We start from the raw sequence: 26,264 nt of genomic DNA, 5'->3' as shown, positions 1-26,264 counted from the left end.
GTTGTTTCAACCCAACTTTGGGTCAAATATGGACTAACCCAACTTTTGGGTTAAAAATTTAATTTAAAAATTTAACCCAACGGTTGGGTTAGTCCATATTTGACCCAAAGTTGGGTTGAAACAACCCAGCATTTTTTAGAGTGTAATAATATATAAACTATTACTGACCCTAAACTTTCCAACAGTATTGTACAATAATATTTTAACATTTTATGGGAACTGTTTTTACCATAAGATAACTGTTATCAAAGTAAGAAAACAAGCCTTTCCTCAAATGTAGTCATTTATATAAAATGGTATTTAAAAGCTGCTATGCATAATACAGCAAATTTAGAGTTAAAGATGTGATAGATGTTTGATGTCTGTCTTACTATTCAGGTTTACTAATGATTACTCAAACTCATTAGTGCCGCCCCAAACATCTTCATTGTCACAATTTTGCATTTTAGTAAGGGATAACCCTGGATGAGCCTGTTCATCATTAACTGCAGTAGCTCCAAAATACAGGGACTTTCCGCAGTAGCTTCTGTTTGCTAATCTAAACATCCTGGAGTAAATTAAGTAGAACAGTTATTCTAACACTACTGTTTGCTTTTTGGCACCAGACACGGGGCTCACAGTCTCTGACAGTTTTTGAATCCCATGATGAATAGCAGTAGCTTGTTAAAACACAATAAGAGAATTAGTTGGCTTGTTTGGTTTCACAATATATCAAAGGATTTTGGATCCAAAAGGTCTATAGATTCTTGAAGGGTCTGCTTGTAAGTGTTATCTAGAGCAAATACTCGAGTGTTGTCAAAACCTGTCACATGTCAAAGTAAAGCAAACAACACTAGACTGATGAGTCTCATAGGTGAATCTCTCGAAAACAAATCCAGGTCATATTACACCTTGAAAAAAAAACATAAAAAACATTAATAAAATCTGGAATTTTTATTATATGGGCCATTCTACAGAATTGGTCCATTGGAAACGTAATCAATACTGCAAGCCCCCAACCTTTTCTATTCACAAAAACCTTTATGTATTCTAGTGTTGTTACTTTTCAATTCCATTTCAAATTTGTCACTACCAAAACAGAAATAATAATTTAATTAGAAGGGTTATGTTGACATATTAAGACTTACATCTACATTGTTTTATAAATTTTTTTCTGAGCTAAATCAATAATGACTATTTTAACAATATTTCAAGTGTAATTTATGAGATTTGCTGTATTTTGAATCCAACTGTTCTTTGTAAAAGGCAAAAAGTTAATCATACTGATTTCAAAGTTAAGGATTCAGTATTTGAATATACATTGAACCAAAAACTATTATAACATCTTAGTTGATAATTCCGTATACTTTATTTTTGACAAAACATCCCATGTTTCGGTAGTGACTGCACATTTTCGGTAATGACAGTAATGCTTTGGTAACAACCACATCACAATACAGAATTTTAACTTGAGTACTAAAATACTACTAAAACATTCTAAAATACCAAAAAATTGCATAACCGTAGTAAAATTTTGTTTATTTCCCCCAAATATGAGGATTATGTGTTCCTTTTTGTCACTACCGAAACAATGATGACATGTTTCGGTTGTGACCGTTTCGGTAGTGACAATTCTTTGGGATAACACCCAAAAAAACTGAATGTTATGTAACTGAAAAAAGATGTCACTACCGAAACTCCACCAAATGTTTTGGTAGTGACTGTTTCGGTAGTGACAATTTTAGATACTTTTGAACCCAAGATGCTAATCAGCACATGGTTAGCTAGCACAGTTCTGAACAGTGGTATACATGTAAAAACTAAATGTTATGGAATAACTCCCAAAAAAGTGTGCTTAATTGCAGAAAAAAGGTGTTAGGTAGTGACGTTCCTTAAAGTTACACACAGATTTTTCAGACTTTTGAACACATTTACCTCAAAATGATGAGACCTATCTGCTCAAACCTTGTAGCTATGAGAGAGGGGGACACAGCAATATTTTTTGATCATAAATGTATGGGTTTTGTTCAAATTAGTCTCGGCCAATGAACTAAAATATACACTGTTTTGGTAGTGACAAAACATGTGGGACACATTTTTTTTTTACATAACGTTTCATAATTTACAAAGAAAATATACATTTTTTTTTTTGAACCACTTTTTAAAAGGGTTTCAATAGATAATAGAAGAATCTTAATAAACATCTAAGATTTAATTACTTAAATGCTTTTTAAATGTGTTTTTGGTTGTGGGACAGTAGTTTGCACCAATTCTGTAGAATGGCCCATAATAAGGCAGAGTATTCTGGATGGTTGCTTACTATCTGAAATCAAAATTCAACAGCAATTCTGTATGATATTCTGGTCTCTAGACATGACTCTTGTCTCTTCTTCAGTGTAAGTCTATGGGATTGCTGTTATATATTAGTAGAGTGAGGGATGCTGCAGTTAAATGGGAACAGACTCAAACACTTCATTAAAAATCTGTGTTTCCCCTATCAAAGCCTCCTCATGAATAGCCTGTGGTTTGGGTGGCCTTGCAATCTCTGTGAGATACAGTGTGAACAGAAATATTCAGACTGCAGTTGTTGGGTATGGGCGGAAAGAGCCATTTGGTATAACTCAAGGTCCCGTCGATTTCAAGTTTCTCTGTTTGTGTTGGCTTATCAAGGTTTTGTAAATACAGAGGATGTAAGCAGCGGGGACTTGATGGGTGTCCGACATGTGATGTGTGTGATGTCACCAATCATTATTGAGATAGCATCGGCGTTCAGTCACCCGCTAACTCTTGACGCCGGGTGGCGTATCAGGAACACTGAGGGGAGGGGCTTGTGTTGGAATGTGTCAACACTGATAGAAGAAACACAGACTTACTGTTGAGGAACATTTCAGAACTTGCGTTACTTTTCAGTTAATCAAACAGGTTTTTTTTTGTTTGAGGAGCTCAGTAAGTTAACTAGATCCATTAGCATTTCATAAGATATTTCTGTAAAAAGAATCACTTCTTGGATGGGCAGAATTACAGACTACACACATTTCCTTGTTGTGTTGTGTTAATAAATAATTAATTAATTAACAAATAGGGCAGATGGAATTTTATATATATATACCTTTAGCCTTTAATTAAATTTTTGTAAATTTCTTCTCAGAACAGCGATGCAAGTTGATTAAACTTGAGTTAACGTATAAACAATAGCTAACACTACATAAAGATTCAATGAATTAATAAACAAATGAATGACAAGTATAAATTGAAAACAAAAAAGCATGTTGGATTGCAGTAATTCCACTAATTTACACACACACACACATATATATATATATATATATATATATATACTTGTTTCATATATTAATTAAGTTAGTTGTTAATAATTGTGTTATATATCTCAAATGTCTGGCTCTGAAAACAATTAACTATTACTGATTCTGATCTAAGTGTCAAAATAATTTTAATGAGTTTAAACTTCTTCAGTGTATTTCATTTTATATGGTCTTCAGGATTTTTGTGGCAGCCAGCAAAATTCCTAGCAAGTTCTACTTGATTTGTTTAATGAGGTCTTGGAATTAAATCTGTTATTTGCTTCACATAATGTTCCTATATATGTGTGCTTTAACTGTAGCTGACTGGCGTTGAGCCCAGGTGAAAAACATACACAGGTGGAGCATTTGAATGGAAATTGTCAACAGTGGAGCAATAAAAAGCCAAACCACAGAAGATGTAATGCATGGGAACAAACTCTTGAAGTGATTTGTCAGGTTGAAACCGATGACACAGGAGAAATACTGTGGTTAACATTATCTTTGTCAGGCTGATTTAATTGCCTACACTGAAATTGCTGAGTTTGTGGGTCAGATAAGAGCGCCTGGTCTTCTGTAGTGGGTCAGGTATCTAAAAATGATTGTGATTTGTCGTTAATCTCAGGACATTGAGGGGTTGTGTATTTGTTAGCATAGAAATGAACAAACTTGCAGATTATTGGACTTGAGGTGAGAACGCAAAGCTTGTTTCGTGAGACTTATTTGATAAACAATAGAAGCGTATTTCTGTGCCCTACAAACTGCACCACCTTATAATAAGTGAAGAGGGATGAAAAAGCCTCATCAGCATGATCAAATAAGACGTGACTCCTTTTTTAGGGCAGATGGCACATGACAGAAAGCCTACACACCCTTATCTGCTCGAATAACTAGGGTGTGTGTGCAATGCTTGAGGTTGTACTGGATTTTCCATTTTTGCTGGTATTAAAAAGCATGCTATCTATTAATGAAAAGCACCAGGCTGTGCTCGTCTCTTCTTGTCATTTAACTGAAGGCTTATATTCACATTCTTATCAGGGCTGTGATTACAGCACTGTTGTATGATTGCAGTGTTTGTTTCAGCAGTGAAAGATCCCAACGCCCTGAATAGAGTCAACACTCTCTTGTCGTGTGAGTCTAAATTAAGCTACATAATGAACGGCATTGTGGGATGTGCTCCCTTTAGCCCTCGACAGTTGTCTTTTGTGACCCTCCACCCGAGTGGCATGTGTCCGTGCCGCCCAATTACAAGAGTGCAAGTAGCTTAAACGTTCTGTTCATGATGTGGCCTGACATTTATGAAATATAATATCTTTGTGTGGTATGAAATCCAATGTAATTCATTCTTGACCTCCTATAAGAATGAATACGTTAATAAACTAGATTTTTATATTTTTAGAGGAAGTACCCGTAAAAGTCACCACAACTATTGTGAAACTTACAATATTAAACAGCAATTTATTAAAATTTTAACAAAAATTTTATTTTTAAGGTCCAATGACATTAAAAATGTTTCCCTCAAATTCTGTTTTATTTTTTACCAAATTCTGTTTTCCATTCATTTTAATGGTTTCATTAAATATTAATAATCAAAAGCATCTCTATTTAATTGATTTTATTGAAAAAAATATTATTTTATTAATTTTTTCCCCAATGTGTTTGCATTTTTCTAAAAAAAAAAAAGCTAAATAAATCCTGGTAAATATTTTTTCTGGTAAATATTCCTTTAAAAATAATGTTCTAATAATAATTTTATTAGTAGTAGTACTATCATTACTTTAAGTAATATTTCTGTCACCGTTTCTTCAAGTTAAACCGAACTTTTATTTTGACGGGTTGCTGTGAAGACCTTTAGGTTTCTGTTTGAATATAATATGAAGATAGATTTACTCAAAAGAAACGGTAAAATGCTCATGAAGTGACTCTCTAGAGGTTATGCTCATGTGTTTATATACTCATATATTGAGGCGGCAGAGGCTGAAAACACCGCGCACTTTAGTATGTGCAGTAAACGAAACCACGCGTCTGCACCATTCATTCACACAGAACATGCAGGATTCATATTTAAATGGTATTTTTGCAGCTTAATATTCACAGACAATAGTCCATATCGCGTTTTGATTTAAGTGTACTGACCTGCTCTTGAAATTTGGTAAATTCCGTGACATTCTGCGTTATACAGTAAATTCTGATTTTATGACTGGATTCCACGATTCTTTCCACGTTTTCCGCATCACGGAAATCATAGGGCCCTAAAATTGTGCAATTAAAGTCGTGAGTACAAGAAATTTATAAATCCTTTTTTACTTTTAAGTCAGGAAAATCCTGCATGAAAAAAAAATTTAAATGCAAAAAACGCTGCAAATCCATGTGACGAACTTGACTAAGCTCTCATGCAAAATTCCCCATTATGAGTATTCCTATCGAAATGACTGTATTTCACCTGCCAAAATTAGCCGAACAGCGGTAAACGTGAGCGCACATTTACTCTGAGGAAGAAACAGGCTTCCATAGCCACCTCTTTGTGTTTGCGTTTGCATATGTGTGCCTAAATATATGATGTATGAATGTGCCTATTACACATGCCACAAGGCATGACAATAGGGTGAAACTTGACCCTGACAGGCTTAATTATTCTCAAATTTCCACAGGGAGAAAGTCAAGCTGCCTCGAGTCGGCATACGTCACAGCAGAGAGTCAAGGGTTAACACTTGGGAAAATACTAGCTCTTAATATGGAGACCATTTAATCCTGTAGCTTCAGAGAGCTTACAATCAAACACATACAAAATGTTCTAGTGGCATTTTCTAAATACAGCCTTGTCAAAGTGGACAATATGATTTAGATGTTGTTGTAAACCACGTTTGCTCTAGGGAATTTATGTAATGTCAAGTTACATTGCAGTACAGGAAGGCAGCAGTCTTAAACACACCAAGCTGCTACTTGCCGTCAGTTGAGATTCATAGTATTGGTTCACACACAAGATTAATTTTTTTACTCCACCCTCAATTTCGAAATGCACTTTCCCAGCAACTGTAATTGTGACTTTTATTCATTATGTTGCATAATTACATGACACATTTTTGCAGGTCACTGAGAAGCAAACCAGCAGATGCAGAAGACGGTTGGCGCCATGGCCTCAGATGCAAGTCACATGTTAGAAGCAGCCTTGGAACAAATGGATGATATTATTGCTGGTAAGACTTTAATTTAGCTTCAAGCCGATTTGAAATACTCCTGATGAACTTGTGCATGGATCACATTCTTGCAAATAACAATGGACTGGTCCACAATTATGTCCATTGCTTCTTTGCTAAGCAATTAAATTTTTTTAGTAAAATAGGTTGGATAAAGGTAAATCTGGCAGTTTGTTTCTGATTGGCTGCTTTTCAGGAAGGGATCAGATAAGGCTCTGCTCCTATACAATGTTTTTTCAACGTATCTCTTGATCTGTGCAAACTAATTGGATTCCCTCAACGCTGCATGTGTAAAGCTTTTTCAAAAAAAGGATTACATGGTGTTGAATATTTTGAAAGAGAAGCTTTTGCCAAACAAAGGTAAAGCTGAATAAAAAGCTTTGCATAGTTTGAATTAGTAAATATATACATTTTTTAATAATTATAATAATTGCTTAATAATTTTAAAAAATCATTTTAATAATTAATTTAAAAGTATTATACAGTAATAACTTAATAATGCATGTAATATTTTTAATATAAAAAATTTACCGAATGTGCCATAGGGTGTGCAATACTGTTTCAGCACAACGTTTTATAACAGAGCAGTCAGTTTTGGAGGGGAAGTTTTTAACAGGGCTAGGTAAGGAGAGGATGTGGGGGCTGTGTAGCCCCTTAAGCAAGCTCAGCGATTGCCAAGATGATTTAACTAACAGAGGATAAATGTTTAATGTGGCCAGTCAACAAATGAAGGCTGGGGGATGGAGCGGAGCATGCGGTTTGCTGTCTGAGCGAGACAGCGAGAGGTACAGTGGACTCAGCTAGTCTGGAGGGAGACATTCACTGTGACAAAATCTGTGATAAACACTATTTATTCCAGTTACATAACCTAAGGTCACACTTCCCTTAACTTTTGGGCAAAACAATGTTGGCTTGCTTACTTTTAATGTGGGGTAAAAAGAGCAGCATAAAAAGTGATCTAAAGACCAAGAGCTCATATTTCTAATTTAGGGGTCAGTAAGATTTATTTTATTTTATATTTTATTTTATTTTATTTTATTTTATTTAGAAAGAAAGAAAGAAAGAAAGAAAGAAATTGCTTCTTTTATTAAGCAAGCGTGCATTAAATTGACATTTATAATGTTACAAAGATTTTAATTTAAAATAGATGCTATTTTGAACGTTCAGTTCATCAAAGAATTCTGAAGAAAACTCAACATTGATAATAATAAGAAATGTTTCTTAAGCACCAAATCAGCATATTAGACTGATTTCTGAAGGACACTGAAGACTGGAGTAATATATTCATTCATATTCAAAAAATATATTCAAATAGAAAACAGTTATTTTAAATTGTACTAATATTTCATAATATTAACAGTTTTTACTGTATTTTTAATCAAATAAATGCAGCCTTGGTGATAATAAGAGACTTTTTTTTTTTTTAAATCCTAAAATAAAAAGAAAATTAATGGAAAGACCGAAAACTTTCGAACAGTATGTACATACTGAATATTCGAAAATAAATGTTTATTTTGTAAAATAATCTCTTTTTAATTACACTAAACTATTTTTATTGATTATTTTCTGTATCCTCCATGTTGGATGTATTTTTTTTTCACTGAGCTGGTACTTGATAAGGAAATACTACATGTTTATTTTTAATATATACATATTATTGCATTATTTACAGTTAAAACATAATGAGATATGTTAACATAATGTGAACTTGTTTAACATTTTGAATTGCATACCACACATGGTCTATTAGCTGAGTCGTCCTGCAAGTCATGAGTTATAATTGTCCTGAATGAAGGCTGCATGTGCCAAATATTACACATTCAGGACTTCAAATATAGCACAGACTTATAAATTAATTGCTTATGAATGAACCAGTAATGTTTAGTGATCAGATGTCATGCCATGTAGCTAATCCTGGATCTAGACTTTAAATGAGTGTCTGTCTGTGTGTCTTAAGAATAGGATGGTGTGATGAGAGTTGACCACAGGCATGTTGTGTCTCTTTGGTTCTGCTGTGTGAACTGACTCATGACAATGAAGAAGTGTTGTTTTAAAAGTTTCTCAAGGTTCTTGAAATGCCTCCATCTGCTGGTGACATTTGGAACATCTCAATCACCATAAAGATGATCCAACAACTAGCATTCTAGCCTTATATGTATGTGATTAATAGACTTTTTTCCCAGTAGTTATTGTTTTGTTCTGTTTTGTTATTTTAGGTGATATTTGATGATAAAGGGATATTGAATAGCTTGAGCAAGAATAAATATTCCACTCTGTCTGTTTAGTGTTTTTATTTCCAAATAATTTCGAATAGCTTTATTTAATTTAATTTTATTTATTTTATCAAAACATAATGGATACTTGTGATAAGTAGCAGAGCAAGAGTAAATATTCTACTAAGTTAGTTTTGTTTTCAGATAATTTCCAATAGTATTTCATTTTATTTTATTTTATTTTATTTTATCAAAACCTAATGGATATTTGTGATAAGTAGGAGATCAAGAGTAAATATTCTACTATGTTAGGGTTTTTTTTTTCAGATAATTTCCAATAGTATTTATTCAATTTTATTTTATTTTATTTTATCATTTTAATTTTGGATGATCAAAACCTAATGGATATTTGTGATAAGTAGCAGAGCAAGAGTAAATATTCCACTATGTTAGTTTTTTTTTTTTCAGATAATTTCCAATAGTATTTTATTTTATTTTATTCCATTTTTATTTTATTTTACTGCTGACATTAGGGTATCCTTCCATGCACAGCTTCTTTCAGTAACTGGCACAACACCCCCACCCCTTCATTAAAGCAACCAATGAGGTCATTTCATGCCTTCAGTCAAGCAAATCACTTGCGTCTGAATGCACAGATTATGCATCTGTACAAACAGTTATGTACATTAGTTGCACATTCTTTGCATGCATACAAGAAGCATTTCTTTGCATTGTTCTCATTACTCTTAACACCACTTATCTTCTTTGAAATGACATATGGAAACAGTACAAATCTTACATTAACAAGACACGTAAACTAATGGAAAAATGTGTAACGTTCTTACAATTGCATAAGATAAAAATTGAAACCAAGGCCCTAACCAAAGTCTATTTGTTCTGATCGTTGATTCTGGCATTTAAAAATGGAACAATCTCATCATAGTCTTTTAAAGTGTTATAGAATCCTGATGGGTTCCAGATGTTCCTGTAAATTTGTTACATCGGATTCCATAGTATCCAGATGGGGATTGTTGGAACTGTTGTTCTAGATGATGCAGGCGACACGTGGCTGCAGTGCTGTGGGTGCTGATGGTTAATATGATGTGATGATGTATGACATGGAGTGATGGTGCATCTCCCCTGCTCTCTTTCTATTTGTTTTTCCTCTCAAGTCACTTTTTGCCCTAGCTGTCCAATAGATTGCATCTTTTTTTCATCCTTTTTGCTACTGTGATACAATAAAAACATGACCAAAAAAAAGGAATGGATTTAAAAAAAAATAAAATGCCAGATTCGAACCTGTGTCACCCATATGAGAGTATGACCGCTACGCCAAAGGTCTAACCTCTTCTATATTTTATTTTGTCCATTTCATATTTCCAATAGATTGCATCTTTTTTTCATCCTTTTTGCTACTGTGATACAATAAAAACATGACCAAAAAAAAGGAATGGATTTAAAAAAAAATAAAAATGCCAGATTCGAACCTGTGTCACCCATATGAGAGTATGACTGCTATGCCAAAGGTCTAACCTCTTCTATATTTTATTTTGTCCATTTCATATTTCTGTCCGCAGGTTCCAAGGCTGCGGTGGAGTTCAGTAACGGGCTGTATGATCTGGGCTCTCCTGTGAGCGTCGGGCCGCTGCCGGTTCTCCAGCTAGCTGAGGAGCTGAGACTGGCACTGGAGCTGCAGGCCAGGGACGAGGACCGCAACTCACTGCGCTCCCAGCTGCCCTGCACCACCGCACAGACTCTCATGGAGTGGCTGGAGAAAGGATCGGTAAGGCACTTGAAAGTGAAAGCCTATAAAACCATTGTGAATTTTATGATAGAATAGTATCAGAGTTATTATACAGGCTTATAATTCACTTAACATGCATTCTCAAGTCAGCTCATTCACGCTTAACTAACTCGTGAGCGATCATTATATTTGGAGGTTTGGTGTTTAATGTTTCTTGAGCTTCTCTGTTTAGCCTGGTGCCATCTTTAAGTTTTCAGTCTGCATTTGGATAGTGTTGTATCCCTTATATAAATATTTACACACCGTGCAGTGATACAGATGTTAACATGTTTCTCAGATGATAAATGAACATTTTTCATATTGTGTTTGTCATGTTTTGGAAACAAAACCTTTTTAATGTAAATGTGGTGACATGATTATAAGCAGCAAAAAGACCTTGCAAGTGTTAGGTTATTCAATAGGCAGCTGTACGGAGTCTTAAAGGGACAGTTCATTCATCAGTGAAAATTCCTGCATTGTTTTCTCACCCTCCTTTTTGTTACAAACCTGTATGACTTTATTTCTTCAGTGGAACACAAAAGTAGAATAAAAATGATAAAGAAATAAACAAAGGAGGAAAAAATACAAACATTTTTACGAAAGTGGTCCATATAGTGTCATTTTAATATTATTTATATACTATTATAATATTCATTAATATTTTTGAATGAACTTTTATTTGTATATTTTCCGTTTTTACTTTAATTTTAGTTTAAGTTTTAGTAATTTATGTTTTTTTTATAATTCTATATAGCTTGAATTTATTTTTATTTCAAGTTTAGTCTTCAACTTATTTTATTTCAATTAGCTACGAGCCAAATTTATAATTTTTGTTAAATTTTGTTAAGTTTTTTTTTTAAACATATAAACATATTTTTTACATATAAATATTATTATTACTAATAAAATTAATACAGATAATAAAAATATGAATAAATAATAAAATGTACATAAATGTACACAAATTAATAGGGCTGGGTAAAAAATATCGATATCTCGATATTAATCGATTCTCATTTTTACGGAACAATATTGAATCTTTAAGGCACAATATGTAAGAATTTGTTTATTAAAATATCCAAAAACCACTAGAACAGTGTTATATATTTTGCTGACTTGTGTACTTACATTGTCCCAAATGTTTCGAAGAATGTTTAAATCCAGAGAAATAAGTAATTTTAACTAGTGACACGGACCGTGTCCATAGTGTCATTGTGTCGCCTGCCAATGACGTCATAACCCCTCGATTTCCGGTTTTGTTTTGTAGAAAACATGGAAACACCAAAGACGCTTTAATGACTCTCATGTATATTTTACAGCATTAGTTGAGAGACTTTTTTTCCTTGAGAAAATTTGGCATGTACTGTACTTGATTGATATATATATCCAAAATAATCGATACTGAATCGGTAATCGAATCGAATCGCAAGCTTGTGAATGAGAATCGAATCGAATCGTGAAATTTGTGTCAAAACCCAGCCCTACAAATAAATTTGCAGTGAACATATCCATATTAAGAAAAATCCTCACCTTCAATATTATAGTAATGTAGTACCAACTGACTCTCATGTATATTTTACAGCATTAGTTGAGAGACTTTTTTTCCTTGAGAAAATTTGGCATGTACTGTACTTGATTGATATATATATCCAAAAGAATCGATATTGAATCGGTAATCGAATCGAATCGAATCGCAAGCTTGTGAATGAGAATCGAATCGAATCGTGAAATTTGTGTCAAAACCCAGCCCTACAAATAAATTTGCAGTGAACATATCCATATTAAGAAAAATCCTCACAAACTATTTTTACTAGTTTTAGTGAACAATAACAACACTGGGTCCATATGACTTGTGCACTATATTCCCAGTCCTCTCCAGTAATTTAATCTCTTTGTGTGAAGGACAAATTGAAATCATTATATAACTTAAGTCAATATTCACTGAAAATCTTCCCTTCCAGTGAGCTGATCACTTTAGAACCACTGCAACTGAATCGAGTCAGTCATTTGAACTTTAGGATCTCGAGGTCAGATGAACTGACTCGAACGAATGATTTGTACAAAAACTCACTGACTGAAACCTAGTGAGCACAAGTGTTAAAAACAGTTTTTTTGGTGCTTTTTTTGAAGCAGATCTGTCACTGTATTAAAAAAAGAAGAATCTTCAAAAAATTTCCAAAGAAAAAATAACAGCTTACAGGGTTGAAACAGCATGAGTACATAATGATAATTAGGATACTTTTCAGTTTTGAGTGAACTATACCTTTAAGTACAGACTCTTGCCTAATACAGGGTCTTTTCTCGTGTGTCCCAGAGGCAGTTTCTGGCCCAGCGTTTGCGTGCGTATGCGTGTATGTTGCTTGGATGTTTTTAAAAGAGTTTGGATCCCCTCTGAGACATTGATAGGGCTGTGCTTCCTGCCTCTTCTCCCTCTCTTCCCTCATATCCCTCTCTCCACGCAGTCACTCTCTCCTTTCTCTTTGCTGTTTTGCTCTGCATTAAAAATGATCTGGTCACCTTTAGCTCGGCTTCATCTCCTCTAGGGTAAGTCTGCGGCTGACAGCTCTGCTGACAGTTTATGCTACTCGATTATTTTGTTGATCTGTAACCTGACAATGTACGCATACTTGCTCTCTCAGAAAAGTGTTTTCTTGTTTTGCTGGTATTTGTTATTGGCAAAAACAGTCACAAGGTTCATTTAGACAGTTATTTGTGTATCCTGATGCAAAATGCTTGCACATGATTCTCATCAGTTGCCTGTGGTGATTTCTTCTTGGTCAATGAACATAGACAATTCTAAGAAAGAGCATAAGCAACCTGTTGGCGGAGCTCAAGGATCAATCAAGGGCCTTGTTTTTGCAGGGATCTGACCTAAAGCTAAGCTCACATTACTTCAAGCGAAGTTGAAGAACAAACTAGTGCCACATAATTTGAACAAAATCAGGCCAAAACTACGTTTTAAGCTGGTAAACACATTTGACCTACCATTGGTCTGAGGTGATTACGTAATAGATAGGTGCCTTCTTTGACATAGAAATCCTGTCCGGTTAATTTCTTCAAGTCAGTCCGCCGAGGTCATGAAAAATGAGCACACTGGAGAGCTGCTTTATTGTAATATAAAGTAGTGTAATCTGTAACCTATTACATTTCCAAAGTAACCTTCCCAACACTGAAAGTAGTATAGTGAAGTTTTAATTCTAATTAAAAGTGATGCTTACACTGTTTATTCATGTTTAATACTGTAAAGCTGCTTGCTTTAAAGCAGTCTGTTGTATTAAGTGCTGTATAAATAAACGTGATGTAACTTGAGTGCAGTACCGAATTGCAAAGCTAGGACAAAATGATATACATCGATATGATCAGATGCGTTCTTCACTGCTGTTTTTAATCGAATCATTACAACAGCTTTGGTGGCGTTGGGATGTTCGCAATCAGTGTCTCTGTTCGCTGCTCAGGTATTTCAAACTTGTTTTTACGCGAAGAATGAAAAATAGTTTGTTATTCGGGACCCTGTTCAGCTAATTTTTGCAGACAAAATCCAGTCATTTTAATAGAAATCCACGCAATTTGGGAATTTTGTGTAAAGGCAAAAGATGTACCCATGCAGATTTCGAAATAGTTTCAAACTGGTCTCACTGCGAATTTACCAACAGAAAGCTGCTAAGTTTGAAAGTGACTTGTGTGTGAGCTGTGCTTTATACATTGCTACTCCATTAAAGGGATAGTTCACTCAAAAATGAAAATTCTGTCATCATTTATTCACCCTCAAGTTGTTCCAAACCTGAGTGAGTTTCACAAAAGAAGATATTTTGCAGAAGGTTGGTAACCAAACAGTTGCTGGTATCCATTGACTTCCATAGTATGGAAAAAGATATCATGGCTACCGTCAACTGTTTGGTTTACCAACATATTCCAAAATATCCTCTTTTGTGTTCAACAGAAGAAAGAAACTCATACAGGTTTATAACAAGTGAAGGATGAATGAATCATTTTTTGAATTTTCCTTTTTGTGTAAACTATCCCACAATGGACCTTTTTTTGGAAATTTGGAAATGGAAATTTCTCAGAAATTTCGCTAAAGTAATCGCATCTTAAAGGGGCCTCCTAAAAATCCATAGGGTCTTATGAGCTGTGTCTCTGAGTGGGATCAAAAACACTCATGCTTCCTAATTAGAGCCGGTAAAAACATTGCAGGAAATGTGATCAAGTCCCGATAGTGAGACGTTCACATTAAAAGGGCCTCATTGCACTTTGTTCATACACGCGGATCTGGCCCGTGTTTACATGCACATGAGGAATGTTTGCGGCAGCTGCAGAAACGAGATAAGAGAGGTTGTTCATCTCATGACCTGACCCGAGACCTGTCTGTAGGTAAAGCGTGTCTGTTTGATAGTATTTAAATGTGTCTACTCTTGTTTGTGTGCACGTGTGTCTGGTGTGTCTCCAGCTCTGCAGCTGTCAGGATCAGAGACTCTGCCAGGTGCAGCTGAACTCTCAAAGCTCTGGATAAGTTGCGTGCTACGCTAATAAGACACAATCGTCTGTGCTTGATCTCAGGGTGGAACCTTTAATATGGCTTGATAGCTGACATAATCGCAGCCTGCCTCGCTCAGAAGAATATGTGTTTTAGAAGTCTTAGAATGGAAAAAGTTAATTTGAATACACCAAAAGACAATGCAAAATAGCCAAAGTGTCATTTGTTGACTTCATCTGTAGGCATTTAACAGTTTTGACAACTGTCCCCATGGTGACCGTATCCCCGCTGCTCTGCGTAGTACACAAAACTCCCTATGACGCAAACAGGAAATGCTAGGAAAAGTGAGGGAATACTAGAAGTGGTTGTGATGGGGATGGTGTGGCGTATTGGCTGAAACTCAGGCCTGGTAACCATCACAAGTCCCATACTGAATGTTTTAGCATTTTGTATAATGTTTTGCACTTATTTGTGGGAAGACATGTGGATAGTTAACCATTTACTCACCCTTATGTCGTTCCAAACTTATGGGATTGTTTTCTGTGAAACACAAAAGTGAATTTGTAAAGACTATTGTGGATGCTGTTTTCAATGGGGCTGTGAAGCTCTAAAATTACAAAAATATCATACCATTAAAGTGGTCTATATGACTCATGCACTCTATTTCAGGTCTTCTGAAGCCATACGATAGCTTTGTGACAAACAGACTGACATTCATCTCTTTACTATCACTGAAAAGTCCACACTAGCTCTTCCTGACAGTGTCTGATTTGTGAATGAATCGTTTTTTGATTCAGATCTTTTTAATGATCTGAATCATTTCACAAAACCTGTCTGAAGGATTTGTCCATGAATTAGACTAATTCTTGACTCATTTACAGCTCACTAGACTGAAACAATGACCTAATAGTCTAAATAGACCAGTTTTATTATCACTCTAGTGTAAAGGAATCATGTTAAATTTACAGTAAAAAAGAAAAAGGCAATTGTGGTTGTCAGAAATTTACCATAAAAATATAGCAGCAATGTTTCAGGTATTACAGGAAGGCATATATCCTTAACCGTATATTTCATTAAGTGATATGATATAATGACACTTAAAAAATGCAATAAACATTTACTAAATATCATAACATGTAACTCGAAACATCCTAATGTACATTTCTGATACAAAAATTACATAATCATATTTGATGTGTTATACAGGAACTTCTGGGAATGTCCTTTTTTCACTAAATTATATGGTTATTCATCTTGTTTATTTCCAAAAACAGTTTATTTTACAGTAAAATTACATATATGTATGTATATACTGTATGTACGGTTACATTTACCGTTGCTCTGCAAAATTTTGCTGGTGAAATCCAGTAATTTTAGTGGGAATTCATGCAGTTGGGAGTTACATATAATGGGAGAAAGTACCTCACACAGATTTCTCTCATGGTCAAGTTGGACATGCAAATTTTCTGCGTAGACCAACAGAAAGATGCTTAGTTTGAAAGTGACTTATTTGAGTGATGCTTCATATTACATTACATGATGCTAGCTACACTGTGGACAGTTTTTTGTGAAATTTCGCTAATGTGACCATGCCTTAAACGATGACAGAATATTAATTTTGAGTAAACAATCTCTTTAAGTAAGTTAATTATATGATAGTTTACACCAGCTTACATAGTGGCGTGTTAACCTACAGGCCTGACAAGATCACAAGGTTATTATGTTGTTATCTAGTATTAACCAGAGGCCAGTTTGTGCTTGTCAGTCCCTTCCCAGTCTTTCTCTCAGCTGTGTTTGTCCACAAAGGAGACAACTGGACAGCAGGGTTGCTTGTAAAGGTAAAAAGACACTTAGAAATGGATGGATGTCTTCCACAGGAAGCAGGGTCTTTGGTCTAATGGGTTGCAGTCTTGAGTAAAAACAGATGGGGGAGCGCTGGAAGGCAGTGTGACTGTAAATGTCCCCCTCTCTGTCTCTAGCTGTGTTTAAACAGAGACATTGGTTTGTTTCGGTTCAGACTTGCACTGGAACTTAATTAGAGCCGCTGTCTCACACAGAGAACAGAAAAAGGTTGAAAGAAAAGGAGGGGAAAATTACAAATATAGAGCCTTTCGCATGTGAAAGAGGGAGCTGAATGGTGTTTAGTAGCAAGTAACATCAGGGAGTGGAAGTTGTGGATTGATGTTTTGCGTCTGACACACACATACAAATTGAACTTTAAGTGTCTGGCTGAACAACAGATGCAGGGGGTCTCGGACAGACGTCTGGCTTTAGAAATTAGGTTTGTGCAGTTGCTTCAGCATGTTAAGAGCTCCTGTCTTAAGCAGCCAATATAAGGAGGAGGAGAAGGAGGAGGCGACTCTATAAAACAGGCAGACAGAGTCACTGAAACCCAGAGCTCAGATCTCAGCCAGCCGCTGCAGTCGCTCCTTTATTATAGCGGCTCGAGATGGGCCTTCAGCATGGAGGAGGAAATTGACTTTTATAAGCATTTTACTTGGCTTAAAAAGGTAAGCTGAAATGTCTGCTTTTCTACTGTAAATTATCCACTTTATGGATATTTCCATTCAGCTTTTATTACAGTTTTTTTTTCTTTCATTTGAGCAGTATATAATAAGAAAGGGACCATGCACAGTCAACCAGTCATTATTGCAAAATTTATTATGGAATATTGATTTGAGTTTAAATTATTTTACGATCATTAGCTGTGTGTAATCAAAGTTTCCACTAAGAAAAAATAGTCCACTAAAATATGCAAAACAATCGGCGTAGCAACAAGACGAACACCATGATGATACTACACCACATTACAATATTAATTATGAAGATCAGATTTTCACAACAATTGAGATGCAAGATGGTGCTGTTATTATTTTATTATTTTTGAGATACTGTTATAGTTTCTTTTAATATTATGAATTAGTTTTTATTGTTTATTTTCCATTTTAATTCTATCTAATTTTTTTGTAATTTTGCTGTGTTTTTAGCGTTTTTATTAGTTTTTTAATTTCTATATAATTTTTATTCATTTATTATTTCAGTTTTCGTTTTAGTTATTTTAATACATCAAGTTAAACTAAGTGAAAATTAATATACTGATTTGGCAACAAAAAAAAAAACGTTTAAGTTTTTTTTTCAGTTTAATTTTAGTTTTAGTTAAATATAATAACCCTAGATGGCGACAGTTGCATGAAACGTGAGTCTGCGGTGATACGAGACGTGAAAGTAGTGGCGGTTTCTGTTACCTGGATGGGAAGACTGATATAGAGTGGTTGGATTTATGTGGAGCTGGTTGTTGTTGTTCAAAACGACAAGCAGTATTGTGCTGGTGTGGATGTGTGCCGGGAGCTTGTGATTTGCTATAGTACAAAAGCGCTTTTTATCCTGTCCAGCTTCAATGATTCTGAGCTCATGCTCTTGAACACAAACAAAAACGCTTTCACTGACTAACACTTGATACTTGGAGTAGTAAATCAGGCTGTAAAATTCAATTTAAAGGTGGGGGTACGAACATCAATGTGCACACCTGTTCTTAAAGTGCAAGAGGCGCTAAAAAGCTTGCGTGCCACGGTTGATGTGGTTTACAAGGCATTGTGGGATTGCGGTAAGCCGGAGATGGGGCAGAATGTGTAATGTTGAAGGAAGGCACACGATGTAAAACTCAACCGGTCATTGCATTCCAAAGTAAGAAAGAAATTACAGTAATTATAGTTCACAAGGTGTAACAGTATAAAATGCTGGGTTGGAAGAGGAATGGAACACATTACTGTATTGCAGGGAGGGGTTGTACTGTAAAACTCTCAATATTGTCATACATTCTTGGACAGTGGGGTAATAATGAGCACTGTAGTTTCTTCTTAAGTTGTTTCAGGCCTTTATAGTTCTGTGAGCAGGCAGTGGGACATGAAAAGGGGGAAATTCCAGGGCCTGTGGGTTGTCTTGCTTATAAACATCTCTCTGGTGAGGTAATAAATTGAATTGGTGCTCTAGAGAGCATCATGAATCTCACTGTTTGAACTCTGCTCTAAAGGTTAAATTAGCTGTAGACCAGGACATGTGGTGGACTTCTGAAATGAGGAGACAAAGATGCTTTCTGTGGGTTTGGGCTTTTTAGTTCATTGTAAATTCATGTTCCAGTTGATGTTTATATGGTTTCCAGGTTAAAGCTAGCGCCACTGAAAGGCATAATGATAACTTATAAACTGTTAAAGACAGAACTACTGTAAGCTGCGCGGTATATGCATTTGTTGAAACCATCAGTCCACATTATTTTTTTTTAATAATTATGTTCAACAGCTAAATTCTTGGTGAAAAACTACATTACCCATAATTCTGCAGAGAATCCCCACCAATCAGTATATTGTCCGTGACATCAAAAGAACTGTTTAGCACCATGCCCACTCCCATGAAGCACTAGTACTTAAATATATACATGATCAACATCTTTAAATTAAGTTTTATATTTCTCCATCATTTTTAATACGATGATATCATTAGCAATGCTTTATGGGATTGTAGTTCTGTCCCTCATTAAAGCTGTTAAGTACACAGTTTAGTTGTTGGCATGAAGGCAAGTCAAATCTGTAATATAACATTTATGAAGTGATATACAGTTCGGTGGGCTGTTTGTCACAATATGTTCATATTTACTCACTTTCATAACTATTGTTTAAATCACTGCAGTTACTTTTAAGTTTTTTTGAGTTCCTCACATTTTCTTCTGATATCAAACTTTCTTCTCATTACCTGTTTCCCAAGAAATAAATAACCTCAAGTTGAGTTTAAACTTGCTGTGGACTGCAATTACTATGCAATGAAAGCCTCATGTGTGAAGACTGTGCGCTGCCTTTAGCGCTTAACCCTGTAACTCCTCCAGGCAGCCGGCACTGTAAACCCTGAGTAGACAGCTTTATTGTGAGAATTGACAGCCCTGGACACAGCAAAAGCTTTTAAAAGACAGAGATTATCCGTGTGGCTCTGCTAGCTTAGCGCTGACAAGTGACAGTGTCTTATCTCGCACGCTGCGACATACTGTATTTACTGACGTGTTTTCTGCTGATATAGTCTGAAGACTGGACAGAAGATTTATTTGATCATTAATCTTTTTTCAGCTTATGATAATTTGTTATGCTAAATTGGTAAATGTTATATCTGTCTGTCCATACATCCATTTGAATTGTGTACACAATATTTGCTGAAAAATTGACTTTTCACAAAGACCCGCCCCCTAGTTTCTGTTGCTATGTCTGACAAGCCATGCCGCTCTTGCGCCACACATCCCATTCACACGCAGTGACAAATACATCACGGAGCAAAGAGGAAATGGACAACACACTGACAGACAAGACAGAGCAGGTTACTTCTGGTTTGAAACAAAGTCTCAGCTTTCAAATATTTTCATCTTTGTAAAGAAATTCAAACAATAAATACTCTTTAATGTGTTATGATAGATCGCTGTAGCGCTTCAGTTCGAGCAGCACGAGAACCGATTATCTTTTCATATTTACTTAAAGCACGAAATAAACATGAATGAACAACAGAAGGTATTTTATTTCAACCACGGAAAGACGTCAAGACACACCATTTTTCAAGTTTAAGTCCACCCACTTTAATCTGCTCTCTATCTATCTATCTATCTATCTATCTATCTATCTGTCTGTCTCTCTGTCTCTCTGTTTCTCTGTCTGTCTATCTATCTACTGTATCTCAACCCTGGGGCACAAAATGCTGTTGTTTCTTTTTCCATTGTTATTGTGACCCTCAAACCTTATGCAAATGACCTCATTAATTTGTAATGAGCTCCTTTATTGTTTCTATTGAAGGGATGTCAAAGCTGTCAGTTAATTTTTGGCGCCAGCATGTCATTTAACACATTTAAAACAACACTCAAACGTATTTGGCTTATGCATATTTCTCTTTGTTAAAGTTTATTTTGTCTTTGGCAGTGAGCCATTCGTTCTTAAAAAAGTGGACAAGCAGGTTAGCTTCTCCTCTTGCACACCTCTCTGTTGACTTTCAGTTTCTGTGTGTATGTGTGTGTGTGTGAGTGTGTGTGAGCGTGTGTGTACCTGGTACTCCCTACGTTATGGAGACCAAATTCCCACAAGGATAGTAATAACAGTAATATTTTACCTTGCGTGGACATTTTTTGGTCCCCATGAGGAAAACAGCTTAAAAATCATAAGGAATTGTCTTTTTTTTAATCTAAAATAGAAGAAAGTTTTGTGTGAGGGGTATATTTAGGGGTAGGGGTAGGGTAAGGGGATAGAAAATACAGTTTGTACAGTATAAAAACCATTGCGCCTATGGAATTTCCCCATAAAACATGAATGTCCCCACAATGCGATTATAACCTGAAACAACTTACGCTGAGGGGATATTTGGGTCCTTGTGAGGAAAAACAGCCACTTCAAGTGATCAAATTACAGATTGAAGTTCACTTACAATCCAGAAGACTTCTCTGTGTAAAAACACATGTACACGTGTGTGTCTCCACAGGTTAACCTCCAGTGCTCAAGCAACAATGAGACCTATCAAGAGCGGCTGGCGAGATTAGAAGTGGACAAAGAGTCTCTGGTTCTCCAGGTGAGATATTTCACTCAGGCCTCCAAGGCATTTCAACTCAGCATAATAGTCACAGTGTCAACACAATGAGAAGACAACTAGCCAACATGCTTGTAAAACCTCACAGGGTCAAACCGGGGGACTGTGGTGTCTCTGTGAACGGAGAGACACGTGACACTGCCGCGCTGCAGCCCTGGGTGACACAGCTGCCTGTCTAATGCACAATGGGATGGTCGTAGATCACATAGCTATGGGACAATCTGTGGACAGGTTAGGGGGTTTGTGTTACTCGACATTTTACGAAGCCATGATGGTGGACACCACAGTGAGAGTTTAGCCTATTATTAGCTTTTGAATGGTATGTGTTTACTGTAAACTAGCAATCTTGTTTGTGTTCATTTAACAGAGATTTTTCCAAAGCAGACATCCGGCTGTAACAGTAAATATTTGTCCAGAATATGTGTCTGCTAACTTATATATCATTCAATTATTATATGCAATAAAAATGCCACAGATGTTACTATTTCTGTTTTCAAGGTCTTATAGATGGTTGCTAGGTGGTTTCTAGGGCATCTAGTTGGTCACTTAGGTATTCTAGATGGTTGTTAGAGTGTTGCTAGGTGGTTTCCAGTGTTGCTTGTGTATTCTAGGTGGTTACTAAGTTGTTTACTAGGTGGCTGCTAAGTGGTTGTTTACTAGCCCAGGTGAAACTAACCCATCTCTAGTCTCTATAAAATTTTGGTCCTTAGATTTTGCTAAGGATTTTATTTACAGTTTGATTGCATCAGATAATAATTGCTGTTAATAGTGTTCATCGTCTGTTTGATTACGTCTTTAATTGATTTTTCCGTACATTTCTGCCATATGTACTGAAAGTCACCACTGATAAGCTACTACTAAATATATTGTAGAAATTAAATTTTCTGTAAAGTTGCTTTGCAACGATTTGTATCGTGAAAAGCGTTATACAAATAAACTTGAATTGAATTGAATTGAATTATTTAGTGAGCCATTTTATCATCCACCAAACATAATTTGTAAGTCAGATTGCTTATGGTGTGTGCACACCAAAACTTTGTGCGTGACTCCTGCTTAATGTTGTTTTGTATATATTAATGAGAAATAAACCCAAAAGCTACGGTTTTTTATTATACCCATATACAGTATTTTGTTCTAATTACACAAAAAATCTCAAGCTTTACAGGGTTTTACATGATTCTTGGATTCTTTTGTAGTGTGGGTATGGTGAAATGTACTACAAACAAACTTTTAAAAATTTTCGCTTGTGTCCTCAAGATGAACCCACAACCTAATACATTTGTACGTAAAGAAATTCATTCTTTCATCAACGCTACGCGAGACGCCAAGTGCTACTTCCTCTCACCGCTGATTCTCGATGGTTTTAGCAAACAATTACTCCGAGTCGCCCCTTGTCATTTCAAAGAATAGTACAACGGCGAGCACGACAAGTATAAACACCTCGTTCGTTTGGGAAGATGTGCGCACTGTCAGCGGAGGCTCGCGGTGCGGAGCCAGACGAAAGTATAAAAAAGGCTTCAATCGTGTCTTCCGCGCAAGTTGAAAAATTTCGACTCGAGTGGGAAATTCACATGACAAGTTGTCACACAAGCCAATCAGCAAAGAGCTTATTGACACGTCCAGTTTGACATCCGGTTGTATCAGAAAATGGAGGAGAGCATTATTATGTTTTTATTAACATGAGTGATGCAAAAAAAAACATTGAGTAATCTAGAGCGAGTAAAGCAATGTGAACATTCGCTTCGCTTTTGATGTGCACAAACCATTAGGAAAATACTAGCAAACCTCTCCTCAGCACAGTTTAATAATTTATTACTGTAGTAAGGACATTGAAGATGAATTATTAGTAGTTGGCACTCAAACAAATCTAGCAATGTTTTGTAATCACCACAGAGTATTAAAGGCTTACTTGTAGTTACTTGTAGAAAGTATTATAACGTAAAAAAAAGTTGCACACTTCACCTTTAAGAAGTTAGGTTGTCTAACTCTGCAACAAGTGTCAAAAAAGTTGCCCTTCTCTCCTCCTGCTCTCTGATTGGTGGATTGTCTTGAGCTCTAAAACACTGATGAACATGATTGGCTCCTAATGCCCTTAAGGTGTTGTTCTTCTCCTTTTACCTGTCCTGCTGGTTGGCAGTCCTTCAGTTGGTGCTGAACAAAAGGACACTTTCAAAACAATTGAAACTCAAGCAGGCTCACGTGTTAGTATGGAAGTGTGTCAGGGCTAAGGAATGGCTGTTTTTAACCCAAATATACACATTTGAAGGACTACATTTCGCTGCTGTTTAGACTTTGGAGTTGCATGTGTGTTGCAATCGTCATTAGCATATCTGTAGGAGGAAACGACAGAGAAACACTGGCCAGGTTTCAGGTTAGCCTGAGTGAACATTGTCTGCTGTCTGTTGGTTTTAGGTGAGTGTTCTCACTGACCAGGTTGAAGCTCAAGGAGAAAAGATCAGAGATCTGGAAAGTTCCCTGGAAGAACACAACCACAAACTCATTTCTACTGAGGAAATGCTCCAACAGGTAAGAGCACATATTTGCTGTCATTTACGTTTTAAGTTAAGTTTAAGTTTTAAGCAGATATCATGGAAATATAAAGAAGAGACGTTTAAAATAATTCAATCTTCTACATGATGGTTTTGGTTGAAGAATTGTGAACACTTTCTAAAACTGTGTTTGCCACCTGAAACTTGAGCAATCCGTGGTTTTCCATCCGTTTCAGATGTAATTGTGTAGACTTGACTCAGATTAAATGTTCAGACTTGGTACATTTTTTTTTTTCAGTCTACTTGATTTATGAATGTGGGTTACCACCAGTCCTGGCATAATTATACGTTCAGACCTTTATATCCATGTATGTCAAAGTTAGTTGTTTGTTTGTGTGGATGTTATTATCATAAAGTATGAGGAATGTGCATGTTTTTGTGTTTACTGTGTGATTAACTGGCTTAATCTAGTGGATTTGTAATGAAACTCTTAGCCACCTTGTTAGTAGCTGTTTGCTGGCAACTGTTCTTTTGATTTGCATAGAGAAACGGTTTAGTATAATTTCTAAAGTACTGTTTTTGAAACAGCTATGTTCCTTTAGCATTGCCAAGTAAAGCCACAGAAATGAATGATTATTTGTGGGGAGGATTTTAATGTTTTTAGTATCTGCTGAAAAAATACACAGACTTACTCAGACAGAAAGGATTTGAGTCATTGTGTACAAAAGGTTAAATGATTCATGTGTTTTGCACGTCACTTTTTTTTTTCTTTGAATTCTGTGGGTAAATTATTTATTAATTCATGAAATAGTATTTAAAATTATTATATAAGTAATATACATTATAACACAATAATGATAGAAAATATTGTAATGTTATTTAGATACATAAAGAATAATACAATTAATTTAGAAATTTTATAATCTGATCATATAATTGTTTGACATACCACATCAGTTTCATACCAATTTAAGGCTATATTAGTGAGAATTGCCCACTTTGTCTGGAATCATGTTCAGGATTCCATAACAGGACGGCTGTGCCAACAATCATATCAAGATGAAATGCTGAGATGGAGCGATAGAGAGAGCCCTCATGTTCTCCTTGCTTGATGGGGCAAGTAAACTCACAGCTTAGACATGGCAGTTTTCTTAAAGACCATAGTTCTTTGTTGGCTTCTTTGTTCAATTTGATGTTGAAACGTGCAGTATTGCTTACCAATAGTGCAAAGAGCTGTTTTATAGTTTATTTATTATGATTATGGATAGTTTAAGCCAGGGTTTCCCCCAAGTGGAAGTTTGTGAACCCTTCAGAAGTTTTCTGAAGGAACTGCAGGAAATTCAAGAGATTTTGATAGAAATGTCAATGCTTAATTCAATTTAAGCCCTCATGTTTGTTTGTTTGTTTTATTTAAAATTGTATTAGTTTTTTAAACAGTTGTGTTGATCAAAATGTATTAATTAAAAAAGTAAATATTATTTTTGTAAGAAAAATTGCATTTCGCAGTGTTTCAAAAGTGAAAATGCAACATTCATTTTATTCTGAAAAGTTCACATTAATTTGAAGTATATTTTAAATCATGATTTATAGTTATATGGGGTAATAGGGGTTCAACTGACAAAAAGTTTGTGGCCCTTAATCTATTCCAGTAGTTCTCAAGCAGGGGTCCGGGGCCTCAGCTGTCTTCTAAAAGGGCCCTCAAGATGACTTGACATCATTTACAATAGTGTTTGAAGATCCAGGGTTTCCACTGTCTTGAAAAACTTGAAAAAAAAAAAGGTAGCCTCAAAGTGATTTAAGTATTTATTTATTTTAATAAACTGCACTAGACCTGGATGTCTTATTTATTACATGGGTGTTTTTGTACATTGTACTGTATGAATATACATTTTTTCTAGTTATTCAAAGCTGTATAATATTTTATTAGTTAGAAATGCCAATTTAAAAATATTTTTAAAAAATCCTTAAGCCATATCCAGTAAATCACATACAACTGTAAAATTCATGGAGCCTTTAAATATTTATTGTGGCCAATGAGGGCCTTGGAGTTTAAACGGTCGAAAAGCACTGCTGTATATGATGATCCTTGGCCCTTCCAGGCCACTTTCCTGCAGAGATTTGATCCAACCCTGATAAAACTCACCTGCCTGTAGCCTTCTAGTAGTCTTGAAGACAATGATTAGCTGGTTCAGGTGTGCTTGATTAGGGTTGGAGCTAACCTCTGAAG

The 26,264-nt window shown here is 35.5% G+C and overlaps 1 protein-coding gene across 3 annotated transcripts in view; it reads left to right on the top strand.

Annotated features, from left to right (window-relative positions):
• Window positions 1-26,264, top strand: part of ppfibp2b (PPFIA binding protein 2b) — a 59,519-nt gene that overhangs the window by 7,273 nt on the left and 25,982 nt on the right. For all 3 annotated transcript variants that reach the window (XM_016559962.1, XM_016559961.1, XM_016559960.1), the window contains exons 2-5: window positions 6,368-6,475; window positions 10,266-10,471; window positions 21,444-21,530; window positions 23,961-24,074. In XM_016559962.1, coding sequence (XP_016415448.1) covers window positions 6,391-6,475; window positions 10,266-10,471; window positions 21,444-21,530; window positions 23,961-24,074 — 492 coding nt within the window. In that variant the 5' untranslated portion in view covers window positions 6,368-6,390. The remainder of the gene's footprint in view (window positions 1-6,367; window positions 6,476-10,265; window positions 10,472-21,443; window positions 21,531-23,960; window positions 24,075-26,264) is intronic.

The sequence above is a fragment of the Sinocyclocheilus rhinocerous genome, unplaced genomic scaffold (genome assembly GCF_001515625.1).
Source record: "Sinocyclocheilus rhinocerous isolate Xijiao unplaced genomic scaffold, SAMN03320098_v1.1 scaffold2183, whole genome shotgun sequence".
In the NCBI taxonomy this organism is placed as follows: Eukaryota; Metazoa; Chordata; class Actinopteri; order Cypriniformes; family Cyprinidae; genus Sinocyclocheilus; species Sinocyclocheilus rhinocerous.
The sequence above is the reverse complement of the archived record's forward strand: the minus strand, read 5'-3'. Positions and strand labels throughout refer to the sequence as shown.